This window comes from Hermetia illucens, chromosome 2 (genome assembly GCF_905115235.1).
Source record: "Hermetia illucens chromosome 2, iHerIll2.2.curated.20191125, whole genome shotgun sequence".
NCBI lineage: Eukaryota > Metazoa > Arthropoda > Insecta > Diptera > Stratiomyidae > Hermetia > Hermetia illucens.
This window is the reverse complement of record NC_051850.1, coordinates 7772718-7791520: the sequence shown is the minus strand read 5'-3', so window position 1 is coordinate 7791520 and position 18803 is coordinate 7772718. Positions and strand designations below refer to the sequence as shown.

Below are 18803 nucleotides of genomic sequence, written 5' to 3'. Positions count from 1 at the left end.
TTCCAGGCGAATCAACTTTTTCACGCAAGATAATCAAGATAAATCCCAAATTATACCAAGGACGATAGATAAACAACCAAATTCGGGACGAAACTTAATACTTATCGGTTCTCAATTTATCGCGGGATATTATTCACCCACCAAAGCAAACCCTTATATTTAATTATTCATTCATTATGGCCTCAAAATCGGAATCAGGGGGAAAAATATATCCTGCCTTCATCCATAATTCTTGCCGATCTGGGGCTAAAAAACATAATTATTCCTTTCCATTCTAACTGAAATTTATCCTCGAATAAAACCCTTTACCATCAGATAACTCCTTTGCTTTTTGCGTTCCACTTTACAGCTCCGAGATTCCCGTCACGACAACATCTGTGCCTTCATAGGAGCCTGCACGGAACCTCCGAATGTTTGTGTAATCACCGAATACTGTACACGTGGAAGTCTTAAGGTAAATCCTTTACTTGAACTTTAGACTGGATCCTTCCCCAAGCGGAAGTTAATTAAGAGCGCAATACATTATCCCATTTGACCCTTGATTCCTGCACAAATACTTCAATTTGATACAATATACAAGATTTATTTCATTTTCTTGCTCTTGTTCAATCCTTTTCTCATCCTATCCAAAGGACATTTTAGAGAATGAAGACGTTAAGCTGGACAACATGTTTATTGCATCCATGGTTGCGGATATTATTCGGGTAAGTGGAAAAGGTTGTTAGCCGGTCAAGGGTTTTTTTCCCTCCAAGTTGGAAATCATTGCGGAAGGATAATGTGGAAAATATGATTTTCTAATACTCGACAGGGTGTCATCTATTTACACGAATCTCCACTTCGATTCCATGGTTCAATATGTACATCGAATTGTTTGATTGATTCCCGATGGGTGGTCAAGTTGAGTGACTTTGGACTTTTTGCGTTCAAGAAGGGATCAGAGGAAGTCCTCGACTCACAGAATATGGCAGCAAGATGCACAAGTAAGTATGCACCCTGAAGTTGAAGGTAATCGCATGATCCGATTGTGGACTGAGTGGGGATGAATAATTTGATTATTACGTTCACTAGTGAGTTGACCTCATTATTGGGTATAAGTGGTTCGACCTAGATGAATTATTTCGCTGAAATGAAGGTTTAGCTTAACATCAATTAAAAGGAATTAATTGCGATAGATATGTAGATGCAGACCGCCCATTAATACTGAATCAGCTCAAAATTAGTGCCGGTTATACGGCATACGGGCAAAATGCCTCGTCTTGATCGATAGCACCATTTTGTTCCATCAAAGACTTGATATAGATGCATTCGCGAAGCACTTCCTTAAAATTTTGTTATACTTTTTAACCATTAACATTATTATCATGCTATTGCTATCACTGGCACAGCCAGATATACTGTTTCCACATTGCAAGCAAAAATTATTTTTGCGCCGGCCAGTGGGTTAAATGGTAGACGTTTTTAGAGATATGCCTTAGTGCAATGAAAGTAGAGAGTTATCATGCTTAGAAAACCACTTTGATTGCAGAGCAGTAATTGTGAGTTTTTCGGTTGTCGTGAGTTTCTTTCTAGCCACCGACATTGGACTTTACAAATTTCTAAACTATTCGGGAGTACTTAAGGGATGAAGCTTTAAGATATAAGTCAGTAATACGAATTTTGGCAACAAAACGCAGATGGCATAGCATTAAAACAAATCGGGATGCCAGAAGCTGGAAGCTTCAGGTATGAAAGGTTTTGTGTACTTCCTTTATAAAGACATTTGATTGTGAATTTGTCCCATTAGTACGTAACACGTAATAAACGCATATATTATATAAGAATATCCACTTTCGGGTGATATTGACATTCAAAATCTTGAATTTCCAAAGAAGTGACAATTTTGAACGATTATAACTTTGTTAGTAATAGTGCAATCGACCAAACTTAGCAGCGTCAGGCTCTATATTATAGCCTACATTGCTGCAAAATTTCGTGGAGCTAGAATGAACTTAAGGGGGTTGTGCAGCCAATTACTGAAAATTATAGTAATATCCTATTATTAACTTTATTTAAAGGGAGATCGATATGGACATAGTATTTCGGAGCCTAGTCACCATATAGTGGCAGCCTCTTGATTTTTTTCAGATTTTTCAGTTGGGCAGTTTTTGAGAATGGCCCCATTAAATAAGTGACCACTTTCAACCCGCCGAAATCCCCGTCTTTCCAACGGATGTCAAAACTAAGACTAGTGAAAAGTGTTAACCGAGACCTTTCATTTGATGCCCCACATGACTATATTTCGTGACAAAAAAATATACACCCCTCTTTTACATGTATGGGGACCCCCCCCCTTAAGTTCGACGTAAAAGGATGTAACTCACTGTATGCGTGAGTGTTCACAGTTTCCATCTTTCCTCCAAATTTGGTGTCAATCGTTGCTACAGTCTCCGAGAAAAATGCGTGTGACGGACAGACAGACAGTAAACCGATTTCAATAAGGTTTTCTTGTACACAAAACCTTAAAAAGGCCCCCAGAAAATTGTTTGTAGAAGCATTCCTAATACTTTTTTTTTTATTCCTGCACGGAGTGGGAAAATCTTAGGAAGTCATGACCGCTCCAGCTCCAGCGCACAAATGCCAGAGCTACAGCTGGTACGTGTGGGATTCACACCCACTAAAAACTACCGCCAGTCTCTCCAGCCCAAGCCCCGCAGGATCGCCATTTAGGTATTTCTTCGCGAGGTAGGTATGCCTTAGGCACTCGTCTTTCTCCTCCTTTCGGTTTTCCTCTTCTTTATTCCTTCAGAAACTCCTCTTGTATTTTTACGATTGCGGACCAAACCATCAGCCCGTTCTCCTTTGATCTCAGAATCTCTGCAATTAAGTTCTCCGGCCGCGCTCCTACGCAACGCATGATTTAGGTTCCTCCTCTCCAGTGCGTACCTTGGACAGTGAAACATCACATGCTCCTAAGGTATGCCACGGAATCTAGGACAATACGGAGAATCATCCAACCTAAAGCGGTGCAGATCCTACTTATAGCAATCACCGTGTCCCGTGAGGAACTAGATAATGTGATAATTGGTCTCCCTATGTTTCCGCTCAAGTCATACCCTAGTATTGGTACTGACGGGTTCGTAGACTCGTCCCATCTGGATTGTCAGAGACCATGGGCCTCTGACCTTGCCGCATTCCCACGTTCTGTGTGCCCTTGCATAGTACAAGATTCTCATCTCTTTTACCAGAATGTCTACCGGGATCATGCCCGCCAGAACCAATACCGCCTCATCTGGTGTGGTTCTAAAAGCACTCCAACTCCCCAGAGCCATCAGCCGATAAACCAAGTTCTCCTTGCTCTCCTTGTTTGCAAGCGCCTTTGCCCACACAGACAACAAGTAAAACAGTGTGGATCGCATCACTCAGGCTTGAAGCAACCACCGATAATCTTTCGGCCCACCAATATTCGATGCCACTGGCTGCCTTTTGGCATGCATACGCTCGGTGTTCCCTGAAGCTCAATTTGGTGTCAATTATCACCCCCAGCCATTTGATAGCCGGCTTTGATACAACCGTATATCTACCGACTTCTACTTTCAGTGTTATTTTGTTCCACGATGGGTAGGGGTCCTTTGTAGATGACTCTATCCATCACCTTCTTCATTGTATCCAGCAGACAGATAGGACGGTATGATGCTGAATCTCCAGATGGTTTCTTAGGTTTAAGAAGCAACACCAACTTTTGCTTTTTCAGCACCATTGTGGTTCAAGAGCCTCTGTGAGCCAGTCTGTCAGCCTCCTCATTACGAGCGATGTCAGAGTGTCCCGGCACCCATGATGACAACACCACACCGACTGGCTTAATATGTCGTTGCTGTTTAGTGCTGATAACGCCCCCCGACTGTCGGAACAGATTCGAATGGTCCGAACCCTCCATTTTCGTCGTAGACATTCTTCTGCTGCCAATGAGATGACATTTATCTCCACCTAGAATATGGTCGTCATTTTTCCGAGGGGTTGGGCCAGTTCCATAATCGGATTCCCCGAGAACACCCCTGCGCCCGAACCGCCTCCCATGACTGACTCGTCGGTGAAGATTATAAATCTGTAATCTAAAAAGGCTCATGGCCATTTGCCGACCATTCTTCTCTTTCGGTGATTACGAAAGGGTATGTCTTTTCAAAGACGAATCTGGAAACCATATGATAGGCCGGCACCAGAGCTACCGGGTGTTTGCCAAGTAATTTCCAGATAGACGCATGACCGTGTGATTGGCCGCCTTTCCACTCCCCAATGATATCAAGTCTAGATGCGTCATTGGCTGCTTTCCGTTTTACCTCCAAGTGAATGGGGGATAAATTTAGGATAGCTTCAAGTGCCGCAGTCGGCGTAGTACTCATTGCTGCAGTAATACTTAGGCAACCAAGCCTCTGAATCTGCGTTATCAGCTTCCTGCTATTAGCAAAGTTCAGTTTCGGCCATCAGACATCAAAATGGGTTTTATTATGGATGTATACATCCAATGGATTATGGATGTATACATCCAATGTATCCGTTTTGGTGAAAGTCCTCAGGTCTTACTTATCGCATTCCTACAGCACCAGAGCAATCTGCAGGATCTCTGATATCGGTCCCGGATGTGGTGCTTCCACATTAACTTGAAGTCGAAATGTGCTCCTAAATACTTGACTGTTTGTGCCAGCTGGATTTCCACCCCTTCTAAAGTGACGTTCCTAATGAACATAACTAGCCCAGTTTTCCCAGCGTTCACCGTGAGACCATTGCGGAGGCACCAAATGTGGATTTCATGCAGAGTTGCATTCAAGCGGTCACATATTGTGGTCACACATACGGTGAGGGAGGAGCAGTACTGCCTGAGCCACTCGTTCGTGTCTTCATTGGAAAACTTTAGCCGTAACAGTTTACGGTATACACCTACCGACTCAAAGCAAAGCTTAATGCCTTGCTAGGATGCAGTCCTTACAACTAGGAAGAGTTTACTTCTAAGTTGTTCGCACTGCTCAGTATCGTAACCGGATGGATTAGAGTCGTCATACAGGAATCATTCATCGGCTTCGATAGCCTAGCCTCGCCGTTGCCGGCCGTGCCCTCTTTGCTGCCTTTTGTGTCGAAGAGTTAGGATCGTCCGAGGACCGCTCCCGCTTCGGTTTCCTTTTAGTCGCAGGTGCCCCGAACGATCCTTTCCCCTCAACTTTGGCACAGTTCTTGTGTTATGCGTTGCCCGGAGGCGGTTTGCCCGAAGGCGGTTTGTCCGGAGGCGGGTTGTCCGGAGAAGGTTTGCCCGAAGGCGGCTTGCTGCCGTGGACAGGTGCTTACCCATGGGGAAGACTTTAATTTCAGCAGGTGGCGCCGATTGGAGCCTGGGGTCAGGAGTGCTGACAGAAGGGGCCTGCTTCAGCTCGTCCGTTAAGGACTGGGTTCCAATTAAAGTGTATCAAGTTGTCACCTGAGTAAGTGGAGAGTTTGAGTCTAGACTCAAGTTCTCCATCGATGAGTTTAGGGTTGCCCCTTCACTCGGGGTTGGATCGTCACGATTGAGCTTTAATTGTGTTTTTTGAAGAAGTTGACTGCCATGGCCTCAGTTTTATCTGGGAAATTAGGTCGATCTCGGCAGAGCCCCTTTTTGCCGCGACAAGGCTTGTTGAAACTGGGGGTCGCCTGGTACCCAGAGTTTAACATTTACGGTCACATCTTAACCCCTGTGACCATTCAGCCCACGGCGCGGTAGTCGCACCTTGGTTTGGGGTTTTGATTACCGCCTGGCTTCAGGTGTCACCTCCCGTTTCCTGAAGGATTTTCCTTATTGAGTTACCTCACCACGACAAGGTGGGTAATCGTCGAGCGAGAATTGCCCTGAAAGTACCCTCCAGGTTTTTAGGCTCGTAAGAAATTGGCTTCGTCAGACATTTAATGGATCTAAAAGAAACTAGAATCCAACTTCATTCATTAAAAAATTGTGACTACTCCATTTCTGGTTATAAGCGAAGATATATAAAACCATTTTCTAACATGAGGTGCAACTAAATAAAAATTCTAAAAAGGCCCTGCTTCTACTGGTTTAGTCTTTTAACTTTAAATCAGATATAGTTCATGTTTATAGCCTTAAAACAAGTATTATAATATTATTTTTCCTCAAAGAACTCTTATACAGATCACCTGAGCTTCTACGAGCAGGACCTCCTTCGATGGTACCAGGTAGTCAGAAAGGCGATTCCTATTCATTTGGTATAGTTCTCTACGAAATACACACCAGGCACGGACCATTTGGGGAAACAGGACTCACTCCCATGGAATGTCTCAGAAGAGTCTTACAACCACCTGACAACATGGGACCATACAGGTAAATTCAGGTCCCTTCCATCATTTTCTTTCCCTAACCACTTTAATCTGATTCCTTCCAGACCTTCTCTGCAACCCCTCGAAACATCATTCGACTGCGTCCGTGAATGCCTACGAGAATGTTGGAATGAAAAACCCGAGGATCGTCCAGATTTCAAAACAATCCGTGCTAAACTTCGACCTCTCCGAAAAGGGATGAAACCCAATATTTTCGATAATATGATGTCGATGATGGAGAAATATGCAAACAATTTAGAGGCACTAGTTGACGAAAGGACTGATCAATTACAAGAGGAGAAAAAGAAGACTGAAGCACTCCTTTTGGAGATGCTACCCCGCCCTGTTGCTGAGCAACTCAAGAAGGGCAACAAAGTAGATCCGGAAAGCTACGATATGGTTACGATATATTTTAGTGATATTGTGGGTTTTACGTCAATGTCGGCTGAGAGTACCCCGTTGCAGGTTGTGGATTTTCTTAGTGATTTGTACACGTGTTTTGACTCGATTATTGGAAATTATGATGTGTACAAGGTGGAAACGATTGGTGATGCTTATATGGTGGTGAGTGGATAAATTTACTACGTCATAGTGTTTAAAATTGGAACAAAGACCTTAATATTTCCAAAAACAGCTATGCTGGCTTGAAATTGAATTTGTCTCGCGTAAAATCTCTTTCAACTTCAACGCAAGCAAAATCTGTGAATACATTCTGGTAACCCAATGACCTAGTTTCAGAAAGTGCTTCCAAGAACAAATAACGACGGTATCTCTTCAACCAAATCTAATTTGATAATTTCCCTAAATAATTCACAACCATAATCACTGGCTTTATGGCTCGTTAAAATAATTATGCGCAACTACTTGGAAGTTATCAATATCTACATAAAGTTTTCTCACCGATATACTCCTTAGGGGGTCCTTGGCTTCATTATAAACTGTGAAAATCTCTTGAGGTTGTCGATAAATTATCACTTATTATATAAGACGACTCGGCCCCTCCAACTTTCTTATCTTCCGTCTCCAATTCCTCAACATAGTCATCAACTATGATCCAGGATTCTTTGTTTTAAATTACCATCAATCTCATTCCCAAGGACTTCCCCCAAAAGCGCTCTATCACATTTCCGATACAAATTTATTTGATGTAGGCAAACCAACCGAACCCTCAATGACTACTCTGCTGGTATTTGGGAAGAGAAGGAGATTCAACTTCATTTTATAATTGGGTTAATCGTCTTAAGAAAGGAGCAAGAAAATAGCAAGGCAAAAGGACATATCTATTGAAATACACTTGAAGCATTTTAAATCTCCTTTGCAATGTCCGCTTTCTCTGCTCAATATTTCAAATGCTGGGAAAAGTTTTGCGGAAAGGTCCAGTCTGGTATATTGTTCGGTTCAATGCTTGGTAAAGTTCCCTAATTGGAAAATAGATAAAAGTTGGAGAAAAGATAAAAAAGTTGCAGGACAACGTGGAGTTGACAGAATTATTAAGCGATTGAAAGTTTATTGCCCACAGACAAGATTATTTCAAGTAATTTCTACTTTTACTGATTTGGATTCTTCCTTCAGTGCCTTATATGTACGTAAGGCGAAAAAGGATGACGTCCTAAAAATAATTAAATACTTTTGCACTAAGTTGTCCCTTGGATTCGACTGTTTTGCGTCACGTAGCATTTAATGAAGGCAAAGAGAAACCTACTAAGCAACAACGGGGCTCACTGCAGTCAAGGATTCTAAGAAAAAAAGAAAGGATAGAACAAAAGATTTAACCAACAAACTAAGTTGGAGGACATCATATAATAGAGTTCTACTGCCTAGCAGCCTGTTCAGTCCGAAACCAGGACCAACAAGTGTTAGATCTGAATCTACAATTTGTCACCCACAAACTAAAACTCCCTCTATGTCGATGAATGAGGGTTGACGAGCCATTATCCGACAGGGCTAATGGACCCCCTTATCTAATAAGCCAAAACAAGGATACTGCGGTTAGAATTCTAAGGCTGCTAATGAAGTGCGACCTAATGAGATCATTTTTCTGCCCTTTAGTCTCATCTATCATTAAAGGACGAATACTTCCTCCGAAAAAATGTATACACCCCCCGGAGCAAATAGGATTGCCTTGTCAATTTGCACTTGTGCTTTCCTACCACCACTAATACTGCTGGATGAGGAAATTTAGGACCTTCTCTGAATAATTTTTGACACTGGTTGTTATGGCTTGCCTAGGTCAGTTGGATGGTTTCTGGTGGCTTTAAATTTTCTTCGTAGGAATATTTCAGAGGTATATGTCTCACGAACAAGTGATAAGGATTTTTTCCGGACTATGTTTGTTTGTTTAAAACTTAGAAATCAAATTCCGTATTTTTCGGAAGGGAGTTAACGTTTTTAATAGGGTCGCGCAAAATGATAATGCCTCTCTTTCCAAATCCAGACCCATTTGGCATAGTCCATGACCTGGCGAGAGAACAAATAAATGTTATCAGGGAAGTCGAGGTATTTGCGGAGAGATATGATGGCCCATTGCACTCCTTCATGCACTTCAGGCAAGCCAGCCCAAAGAACCACACCTCAATTCGAATCTTTCCAGACTCCAGTTTAAACTTCAAACTCCTCAGGAATTTTGCCTAGATGCAACACGTAACATTTTGCACCACCATATGTCACTCTGATAATAGCTATTAATTTCTGCAGAATGTTCCTACCGAAAGCTTTTTTGAAATCATCGAGATATTCTTTAATGTGTTCAATGACAGTTTTAGCTAATATCTTTGCAACGGCAGGGAGAACGCAAATACCCCTCCAAATGTCACACTTAAGATGAGTACGTTTCCTCAGAAACTTCTTTCATTCCCTGAGCATTTACGGATGACTGGAAGAAGCAGCTCTGCAGGTGCTGTAGTGTACAGTTCCACAGGGAGAGCGTCAAGTACAGCGGTCTTACCCTGCTTAAGTGCATGTTTGGTAGAGATAATTCCGCTACTGTTCGGTGAAGCAGTCCATACCCCATAAGAAGTGGAACCTTAAAGGTTATGATACGGTGGTGAACCGTGGGTAAAAAGTTGCTCGACGTCTTAGATGAGAAATTTACGATTAAAGTCTCTCACAGAACCATCGAGCGATGTGGAATATGGTAGCGGGATCGTAATTATTTGTGGCACCTTTCTGCTTCCCTGGCTAGCGCGATAACAAATTTGCTTTTGTCTAACCTTTAGATTCCGAGATTCCCCGCGGTACCGCAACTCAAGCCCATAATGTGCGCACACAACCTCATTGCGCCAAAAAGAAGGGATCTCTTTATGGCGGCTCAGTACTAAGTTGTTCAAAATATCTTCTCTCGAGTCAGCAAGATAGTTTCCAACACTCGGTTTCCGTAAGCAAACTGGTTATGCTTCGAAGGTCGAAGTTTCCCACCATTGCGAGAAGACGCCGATGTCGATGCGATACATAAGTGAAGGCTAGTGACCACCACGTCTCTGGGATATAGATCACAGATCGCGATCGCAATGTTACCTTCAGGAAGCCTCTCCTTGACTGCTTGTATTGCAGTGGAGGTATCCGGTCCACTACATTATTGAGATGCTCCTCATCCTGAACTGGTAATTAGTATCCCAACTGATAACGATTCCGAGGATATGGTGGTGCGCCTGGTGGATGTGCATCAGCGGGAAATCAACTTTCCGTCTTAAAAGTAAATACCATTGATCAGAGTGGTATTGGCCCCTTGAGATGACCCGGTGTTACACGACCATTCAAACTATAGTGAATCTTCCCTCTCCCCTCGCGAAAGTGCTTGAGACTGTCTATGTCGAAGTACTATTATTAATAAGATTGAAGAGTTGCCTTTTTTATATGCGTAACAAAATGGTTTAAAGGTCCTTCTACCAGCCAACTCAGCAGTGAATGAGTACCTGAGATAAACCATGATAGTCATCATGGCCGAGGGCAATACAAGATACTGTAATGTTGTAGTGTATGGTTACAATCTTGAATTAAGTAATCTAACACACTTCAAGGCCCTGATCCAATTAAATTGACGCATAAACGATTATTATTATTGAAGGTCCTTCTCTGTTGGCAATAACTGTGGCGGTACTATCGTCCAGGCTTTCCAAAAATATTACATTCTTTAATAGTGTGTAAGCTGCTAACTGCGGGAAGGATAATTAAGGTTTAGTTTTAGAAAGCTGAGAAATTGGGGGAAGTCGCAGATCCTAACTCTCAGGCCTCTCACCACGTATACTATTCCTTCCTATTCATAAAGCGAACGTCAATATGTCCGTCAAAAGCAAAGAATGCGTAAATTCTTCGTTGCAGAAACATTTCCCCTTGTAAGATCTGAGGTTGCCAGGTAGCTGCATTTGAAATACTCCTCCTCTTCCTCAATCCGCATGCATATAATCGAGACCACGTTTTTTTCCATTTAATAGTTTAAGGAGCATCATCCCGTTAAAAAGCTTTACCAGGGTTATCATATCCTCCTTCTTAAGGGACCAACACTATAGAGACTCCAGGGTTATCATATCCTCCTTCTTAAGGGACCGACACTCTAGAGGCTCCAGGGTTATCATATCCTCCTTCTTAAGGGATCGACACTCTAAAGGCTCCAGGTTTCTTCATAAAGATTTTCGGTTATTAGCCGATATTCAAATTTTCCTTCGAATCCTTGCAACTTCTCCCTTTAGAATGACCTTGACTTCGTTAACAAATTCCTACGGAATTTACGGTCCATTACCAAGACCCATGTTAACAGGAAGAGAAATCTACCTGTCTTAAAGTCTTTAAGCTTTTAAAATACCTTCTTCCAACCCAGCATGTGAGGAATCTAACTGCTTAATAGTGGAACAATTCTATGCCATCTTGTCGCATCATAAGTCGCTGTGAACAAGACATAACTGTGGGCACATTTAATATCTATGAATGCGCCTCATTAATGTTTGCCGGAGAGTGCTGCTTCCATGGATTTTTCTTTGTAACAAGAGAAAACTAACCGGTCGGCGGGAATCACGCCATCATCATCATCAACGGCGCAACAACCGGTATCCGGTCTAGGCCTGCCTTCATAAGGAACTCCAGACATCCCGGTTTTGCGCCGAGGTCCACCAATTCGATATCCCTAAAAGCTGTCTGGCGTCTTGGCCTACGCCATCGCTCCATCTTGGGCAGGGTCTGCCTCGTCTTCTTTTTCTACCATAGATATTGCCCTTATAGACTTTCCGGGTGGGATCATCCTCCTCCATACGGATTAAGTGACCCTCCCACTGCAACCTATTGAGCCGGATTTTATCCATAACCGGACGGTCATGGTATCGCTCATAGATTTCGTCATTGTGTAGGCTACGGAATCGTCCATCCTCATGTAGGGCCAAAAATTCTTCGGAGGATTCTTCTCTCGAACGCGGTCAAGAGTTCGCAATTTTTCTGGCTAAGAACCCAAGTTTCCGAGGAATACATGAGGACTGGCAAGATCATAGTTTTGTACAGTAAGAGCCATCATGGAACATAAATGTGTGCCAATCATAGCTAAATGTATGTTACTCACCTTCCAACTAAGTTCCTCCACAAAAATCCACTTCAACTTTAAGGTCACCTCGAGCGAGTTAGTCTCCCTCATTTAGGCGACCTTATTCTCTTCTTCAGAACTTGCTGAGCCCCTTGACACTGCTTCTAACCCAGAACTGAAATAGAAATAGACAGCGCGCATTGAACGATGCCAATTCAAAGCCCCTCCTCAGGGTTAGTCACGCACTATCCCACACATCGTTGAGAGAGGCACAGTGCTGACTGGAGACAATCGTTTTTACTTTTGTGGCCAAAATGTAGTCTTACTATTTTATGGTATACAGTTTCTTCCTAAGTAGTTCACTTGGATTAGTGTCGTGGTAGAGGACCTATTCATCGCTTTGGATAGCCTTGGCTGCAAATGAGAAGGGTCTTTTTTGCTGCCGATTGGAGATTGATAGAGGACCGCTGCCATTTCGAATTGACCTTAGCTGCAGATGCTCCGGACGATCTTTTCTCTACTGACCTCAGTACACCCGCAGGCGGTTCACTCGTTAGGTTTATTTTGCCTAGAGTTTTTGCCCGGAGATGATTGCTCACCCATGGGTAGGACTTTCACGCCAGCAGGTGGCACCGATGGGAGCATAAACTCAGGAGAAGAGGGACCCTTCAGCTTTTCTATTAAGAACTGTTTCTCAATCGGGTTGGTTTTGATTTTAAACTCAAGTTCTTCATCGATGAGCTCAGGGTTGGACTGTCAATTTAGTTGGTTTCCATCTTTTCTTTGTTGTTTTGTTAAATATTTCATATTGGACCAACATGATCTTTGTTTAACCAGTAAAAGTAACCCAATTAGGGTAGTGTCCATTTTCGCCGAGACAAACTGGACGTCCTTTGTTACTCAAAGTTCACAATTCGCGTCCAAATGTTAATCCCTATGACCATCTAGCCTTTATCACGATAGTCACACCTTGTCTGGGGGTTTTATTATCACTTAACTTCAAGTTTGATGTCCAGTTCGCCAGAGAATCTTGCTTTCTCAGCTCCCTTACCAAGGCGAAATCGGTAATCGTTAAGGGAATAGGACAATCAAACAATTATCCTACTAGTTTACTTTTTCCAGTCACGAGGTTTCTATTGGAGGGTCCAAAGAATCACCTACGAAGAAATTCCTCCTCCTCCACCTGAGCCATCAACCTACATTCAGAAATTATGCGCGATAGTTAGTTGCTGGTATAAGCAATACCCATAGTTCCTAACACCCAAATCAACGTACTTTTATGTGCAGTGCCTTCTTTTACAAGTTACCTGCTCCGTAAAAACATCAAACTCGAACAGTTTCGAATGGAAGCTTTCCATAGATGTCCTTCACGTCCGGTGCCAACAGTCGTGCAAACTGTTTTCCAGAGGTTGTCCCCTTGTTGAACAGGCATAAATAGGCTAGCAACATAACTCAATTATGGAACATGTAATAAACTAAAAAAAACTATATGATCGCAAATAATCTTATCTGCTAGATAAACCCCAAAATGCATCGTAAAAACTCCATCTAATGATCTTTATGAAATTATCTTACAGATATTGACCCTTCTCACTCAAAAAATGTTTGTGATATTACAAAAGTGATAAACTGTAATGTCAGGTTACGAGCACTGAGCGCAATCTAAATACCACCAAAGATTACAACATCACAGTATAACTTAAGATCACATCATCACAATATCTTCACCCAGCAGACAAGTGATGATGATGTTACTTTTACCATAAGTAATGTTTTGTGATGTCCGTATCCATTTGATATCACATGACAAAATATCACCAAAGATCACCGGGTAATATCACCATGTATCATCCGATATATCACATGACTGTGGAGGACCGATTCAGAATTTCGATTGCAATAGGAAGAAAATGCATATACTTCTAAATAATAAGTAATGTTTAGTAATATCCCGCCGTCCTTAGTATAGAAGTACATTAGACAAATTCAAGCGACTGCCCGTTCGTAGCAATCATGATACCATATTCTTTCCGGCACTTTGCGCTTCCGAACATTCCTGCTACAACTGTGAAAAACGCAATCTAGTGGTAATATCGGGTACTGAGTATAATGGGTGCTGTTGGCGATATGACATCACATGTCTGTCATATAATCTCACCCTTTTTCAAAAAGTGATATCATACATGAGACCCATTAAGGTGATGTTTCGGGCATTTCTACCGTACAGGGCTTTAAACAAAAATGCAATAGACCTACTATTGTCACCTTTGAAAGTAAAAGAGGAAAAATAATTACAAAACCTCGAGGGCAGCTTACGAACAAATCTACATCCCTTCATTGGCAAGGTTTGGACAGGAAGGATGACTAACATCAACTTTACAAATAAACCAAAAACTTTATCGAAATTAATCTACCGCCTACGGGTGAACTTTTTCATCCCGTGACCTAAAAGAATTCGGTAAAGTTAGTAGAAGGGATATGAAAGGAGGATATGAGTAAAGCTCCCATACATCTACTTAAAATCAACCAATTCCTATACGTCTTTAAGGGATACTCCTGCGCTATTTCCCATAAGGCAGAAAATTCATAATCATGATAGCGGTAGGTAGGTAGGTATCAGTGGCTGCTCCGAGGAGCTCATTTAGCGCTTTGGTGCGGCGTTTTGATGCCACAAACTCCTAAGACCGTGACTGTTGTTATGGGAGCAGCGAGGCCGAGTCGAGCCGGCTCGGATCTTCAGAGCCAGCCCGTAGCATTCACGAAGGAAAGCAGCTCTACGACCCTGCAGCTAGAAATTTCTTTGAGGTCCCCAAAGAATGGTTTACCCAGAGTCCGCAGCCTGACTCTAGCCAGAGCTGGGCAGTCGCAGAGAAAGTGCATGAGGGTTTCCCTTCCTTCTCTGCAGTTTCGGCAATGTGAGTTGTAGGGTATGCTGAGCCTAGCGGCATGGTCCCCTATGGGCCAGTGCCCCGTGCAGACCGCCGTAATCTTGAATGCATTTGCACGCATCTGGCACAGGAGCTCTCGCCATCGGGCTATGTTATAAGCGGGCCAAATTCTCCTTGACTTAGCACAGCGTGTAAGCCTTCGCCATCTCAGGCCCGCGGCTGCTAGGCAGTGTGAGTAGACTCCGCCCCCAACAGCCGCCAGCGGAACACCGACTGTATTCACCGAGGGACTGCCAAGAGCAGAGCCTGCACACCCGGTTCTTTGAATCCTATTAAGCTTCGTTCTATTGTATTTCTTGTTCAAAGCCTGCCACCATACAATAGAGCCGTATGTCAGGATCGGACGCACTACAGCGGTGTACATCCAGAGAAGCATCCTCGGCTGGAGACCCCTTTTCTTTGCAAAGGTTCTCTCACAGGCATAGAAGGCTATACAGACCTTCTTAACCCTCAGTTCTATGTTCAACCTCCAATTTAGCTTAGGATCAAGGATTACAACCAGATACTTTACATTAGAGGAAAGAACCAACCTTGGTGGTGAATAGCATCAGTTGCGTTTTGGTTGGATTTATGCTGAGTCCGCATCTTGCGGCCCACAGGCACACTTTCGCAACGCTCCTTCCATGATGTCGCTCATAATGGACAGAAACATCCCTGATACTAATATCACCAAGTCATCGGCATAGGCCACCACCTTCACCCGCTGCTGTCCAATGTACGTAAAATTTTGACCATTACTATTAACCAGAGCACCGGTAAGATGGCGCCACCCTGGGGCGTGCCTCTGTTTACAGCTCTGGTCAAGTGGTTGCCTCCCAGATCGGACTGGATTATCCTGGTACTCAGCATGGATATAAGCCAATACCGGTCAAGGCTTCCTTCATGGCGTTGGTACTTCCTTGATGGCGTTGGTAGCTCCCTCTATATCCAAGAAGGCAGCAAGGGTATACTGCTTGTACTGCAGCGACTGCTCAACCGTACCAATTACCTCGTATCATAGAGTACAAGATTTGATATTGTTAATGGCACTTGAATGTTGATTTATTCCGTCTAATTTACGATTGATTGTCAACAAACCTTAGATCAAGATTTCGTCAATATCAAACTCGTCCGTAAATGTCCAAATCTATACTTTCTTTATTTACCAGATGAAAGAGTACTTGACGACCCTTCTCCGAATCAACCTTTTCCTATGAAATATCTTAACTAACTTAAGTAGTTTCACGTGTTGACGTTAATCCACATCAATAAAAAATAAAAAAAAAATGTTTTCAAGGTTTCCGGTCTACCAATACGAAACGGTGATATCCATGCTGCTGAAATAGCTTCGATGTCCTTGCACCTACTGAGCGCCGTCTCCGAATTCAAGATTCGACACCGGCCAGACAAACAACTCTACCTTCGCATTGGAATCCACTCAGGACCTGTATGCGCAGGTGTTGTAGGACTTAAAATGCCTCGCTATTGTCTATTTGGTGATACTGTGAATACCGCATCCAGAATGGAATCGACTGGCCTACCCTTAAGGATCCACTGTAGTCGACAGTGCAAACTACTTTTAGATAAGCTCGGAGGATACTATTGTGAGGTGAGTGAGATATTTCTGTAGAGTAATCCCTGAACACGTGATTTGACCTGATTTTTATAGGAACGTGGCATGATACCTATGAAAGGCAAAGGAGAGCAACGTACTTATTGGCTACTAGGCGAGGATGAAGAAGCTAAGCAGAGAAGAACCGCTGAAAGGTCCCAGCGGAGAGGTTCCCGTGCTTTAAACAAATTTCTCCAGGGGACAATTAAAGCAAACATAACGAATGCAATAGACTCAGGACAAAGGAGCTCCTTAAAAAATCGAAATGTCCCACGAAACTCATTGACACGATCCTCGAGTCTAGAATCACCAAAGAAACTGAGATTTGCTGCAGGAAGCTTATTAGAACACCATCGATATCACAGGTACGTATCAGATCCGATTGGCCTTCCACAACATCATTAAAAAAAATTGCCTTATTTTTTAGTGACGATGCACTATTAGAAGTTATATCTGATTCTAGTCCTCGGAAATCTAGTGGAGGATCAATAGCATATGATGATATGACGTCTTCCTGTCCTTGCATAGACGAGCTGGGGATGTCCATCGAACGGAAACCATGTCCATATCCGACCGTTACAACCCCGCTACTATCTAATCATATCGATACTTAATTCATTGGAACGCGTCCTTTTTCAGCATTGTTTTTTTATTCTGTTGTACTTCTTCAAGTGCTTTAAATTCTACTTCGCCATTAAAGGCCAGGAAGGTACGGTGAGAAAAAGATGGTCTTCTAGTCGACAAGTCAAACCCTTTTATTAGTTTAAACTATATTAAATCGAGTCTGCTGAATAGTAAATTATTGAATTTAATTAATGAGAATCTAAGCAAGGAAAGTCTTAAAGGAAGAATCAAAAGTGATAGCATTTACCTTTATATACCATAAATATATATACATATTCGTCTAGATAATCATCTGTCTGTGACTTAAGATATCAAAATTACGCCTAACTACATACTATGTATTCTGAGTTTAAGATAAAAGCAAGTGTAAAAGTATTTGAATAGCTGAGAAATTGATATGTATGTTTGTGTTGAAAAATAGATAGCTACATTAATGATGCATACACTGCCGAGAGTAAAATTTGTCTGCTTAGACGATCTAAATGGTTCTACAGCGTTGTTTGCGACAACCAAGTATTATGCCTATAGCAAAAGATAGATAACTTATAAAAATATGCTAGACTTCCATTTCTATTTTGAAATCTTCGCTACATTACTTAATTTTAACCAGTTATTAGCAGTTAATCGAATGTGAAACACTGAAAATATTGAATTATGTATGTGTTTTAAATGTGTGTAAACCAATAAACGAGTTTAACGATTGAACAATATATTCTGCTTTGCTAATTATTATTTTATAGCATGAGCTGTCAGCAATGTCCTCGACGCAACATCCCTCCCCGCGAAACATCGATAAACGATACGAATCCAAAAATTTCCCCAGAATCGTTCGCCCTGTCTGACTCTATGGTTCCGAGAGTAAGCCAACTATCAAAAACAATGAACGTCACCTCGCGGTAATGGAGAAGCAGATGTTACGTTAGATCGGTGGCATAACAAACATCGATAATCGATATAGAGTTTGAGAAAAAAATTCGAGAAAGGCACCTTTGATTGCATAGTAACGAAATTCGCATTGAGGAGAACTCACTAGCTAAGATTGGGCTGAGCATGAAAGTCGATGGGGAACGATCAAAAAGCGAACCGAGACAACTTCACTCGACTCAATCCGGACTAAGCCTCTAACCGGGAAAGTATTATGAATCGGATTCTCAAAGGCTGACCCCGCTACTGAACGTAGTACAACTCTATAACAATTCTTATGAAGATGGGATAGGACCGCGACTGCCGACGAAGACAATTGACCAATGAAAAAGGCTAATTAATAACGGCAGTGAAGGACTTTTATAGTTGTATGAGGTGGTTACATAGCACAGAAAGAAAATGAGGTGAGTTCATTGGAAAACCAGGGAGTAAACGCGGCCTTCTTAGGAAGAAAAGCACAGGTTTGCACCTACAAATAAAAATTCCTTTCTTTCTCTGGAGTGCTAGGAAGGAAGAGTAGGTTTTAGGTCTAACAGCTGATGTGTAGCCTTAAAAGGGATGATGCACAAAATATGTATCTTTGTATCCACTTAAATGAGCCTAAACCACCAACGTGTCGAGTAATCGGCGACCCTGTTGACAAAACACCGTCATCACCGCAGAATATAGAGGGACTACATGCTTGCGCCTTGTGCCCTTTATGACTTATGACTTTCCGCTAAAAAAAGAGTACCTAAACTCCTGAGTACAATGAGTAAAAAACGTGAAAACATTATTCTCTATTTGCCGAAACAAGCCAGGCCCTAAATGTGTAGCCAGGCCGAAGAAAATATTTTTGCTGAGGATGCGCAAATGGGTATCATAACAACTACGGCCAAGT

At 42.4% G+C, this 18803-nt stretch overlaps 1 protein-coding gene across 6 annotated transcripts in view; it reads left to right on the top strand.

Annotated features, from left to right (window-relative positions):
- Nucleotides 1-17703, top strand: part of LOC119649403 (guanylate cyclase 32E) — a 232404-nt gene extending 214701 nt beyond the window's left edge. For 4 of the 6 annotated variants that reach the window (XM_038051527.1, XM_038051529.1, XM_038051530.1 and 1 more), the window contains 8 exons: nucleotides 350-454; nucleotides 633-704; nucleotides 809-980; nucleotides 6136-6337; nucleotides 6399-6897; nucleotides 16061-16372; nucleotides 16433-16740; nucleotides 16803-17703. In XM_038051527.1, the coding sequence (XP_037907455.1) occupies nucleotides 350-454; nucleotides 633-704; nucleotides 809-980; nucleotides 6136-6337; nucleotides 6399-6897; nucleotides 16061-16372; nucleotides 16433-16740; nucleotides 16803-16989 (1857 nt within the window). In that variant the 3' untranslated portion in view covers nucleotides 16990-17703. The remainder of the gene's footprint in view (nucleotides 1-349; nucleotides 455-632; nucleotides 705-808; nucleotides 981-6135; nucleotides 6338-6398; nucleotides 6898-16060; nucleotides 16373-16432; nucleotides 16741-16802) is intronic. The other 2 variants (XM_038051531.1, XM_038051533.1) reach the window with 2 other exon arrangements.
- The last annotated feature ends 1100 nt before the right edge of the window (nucleotides 17704-18803 follow it).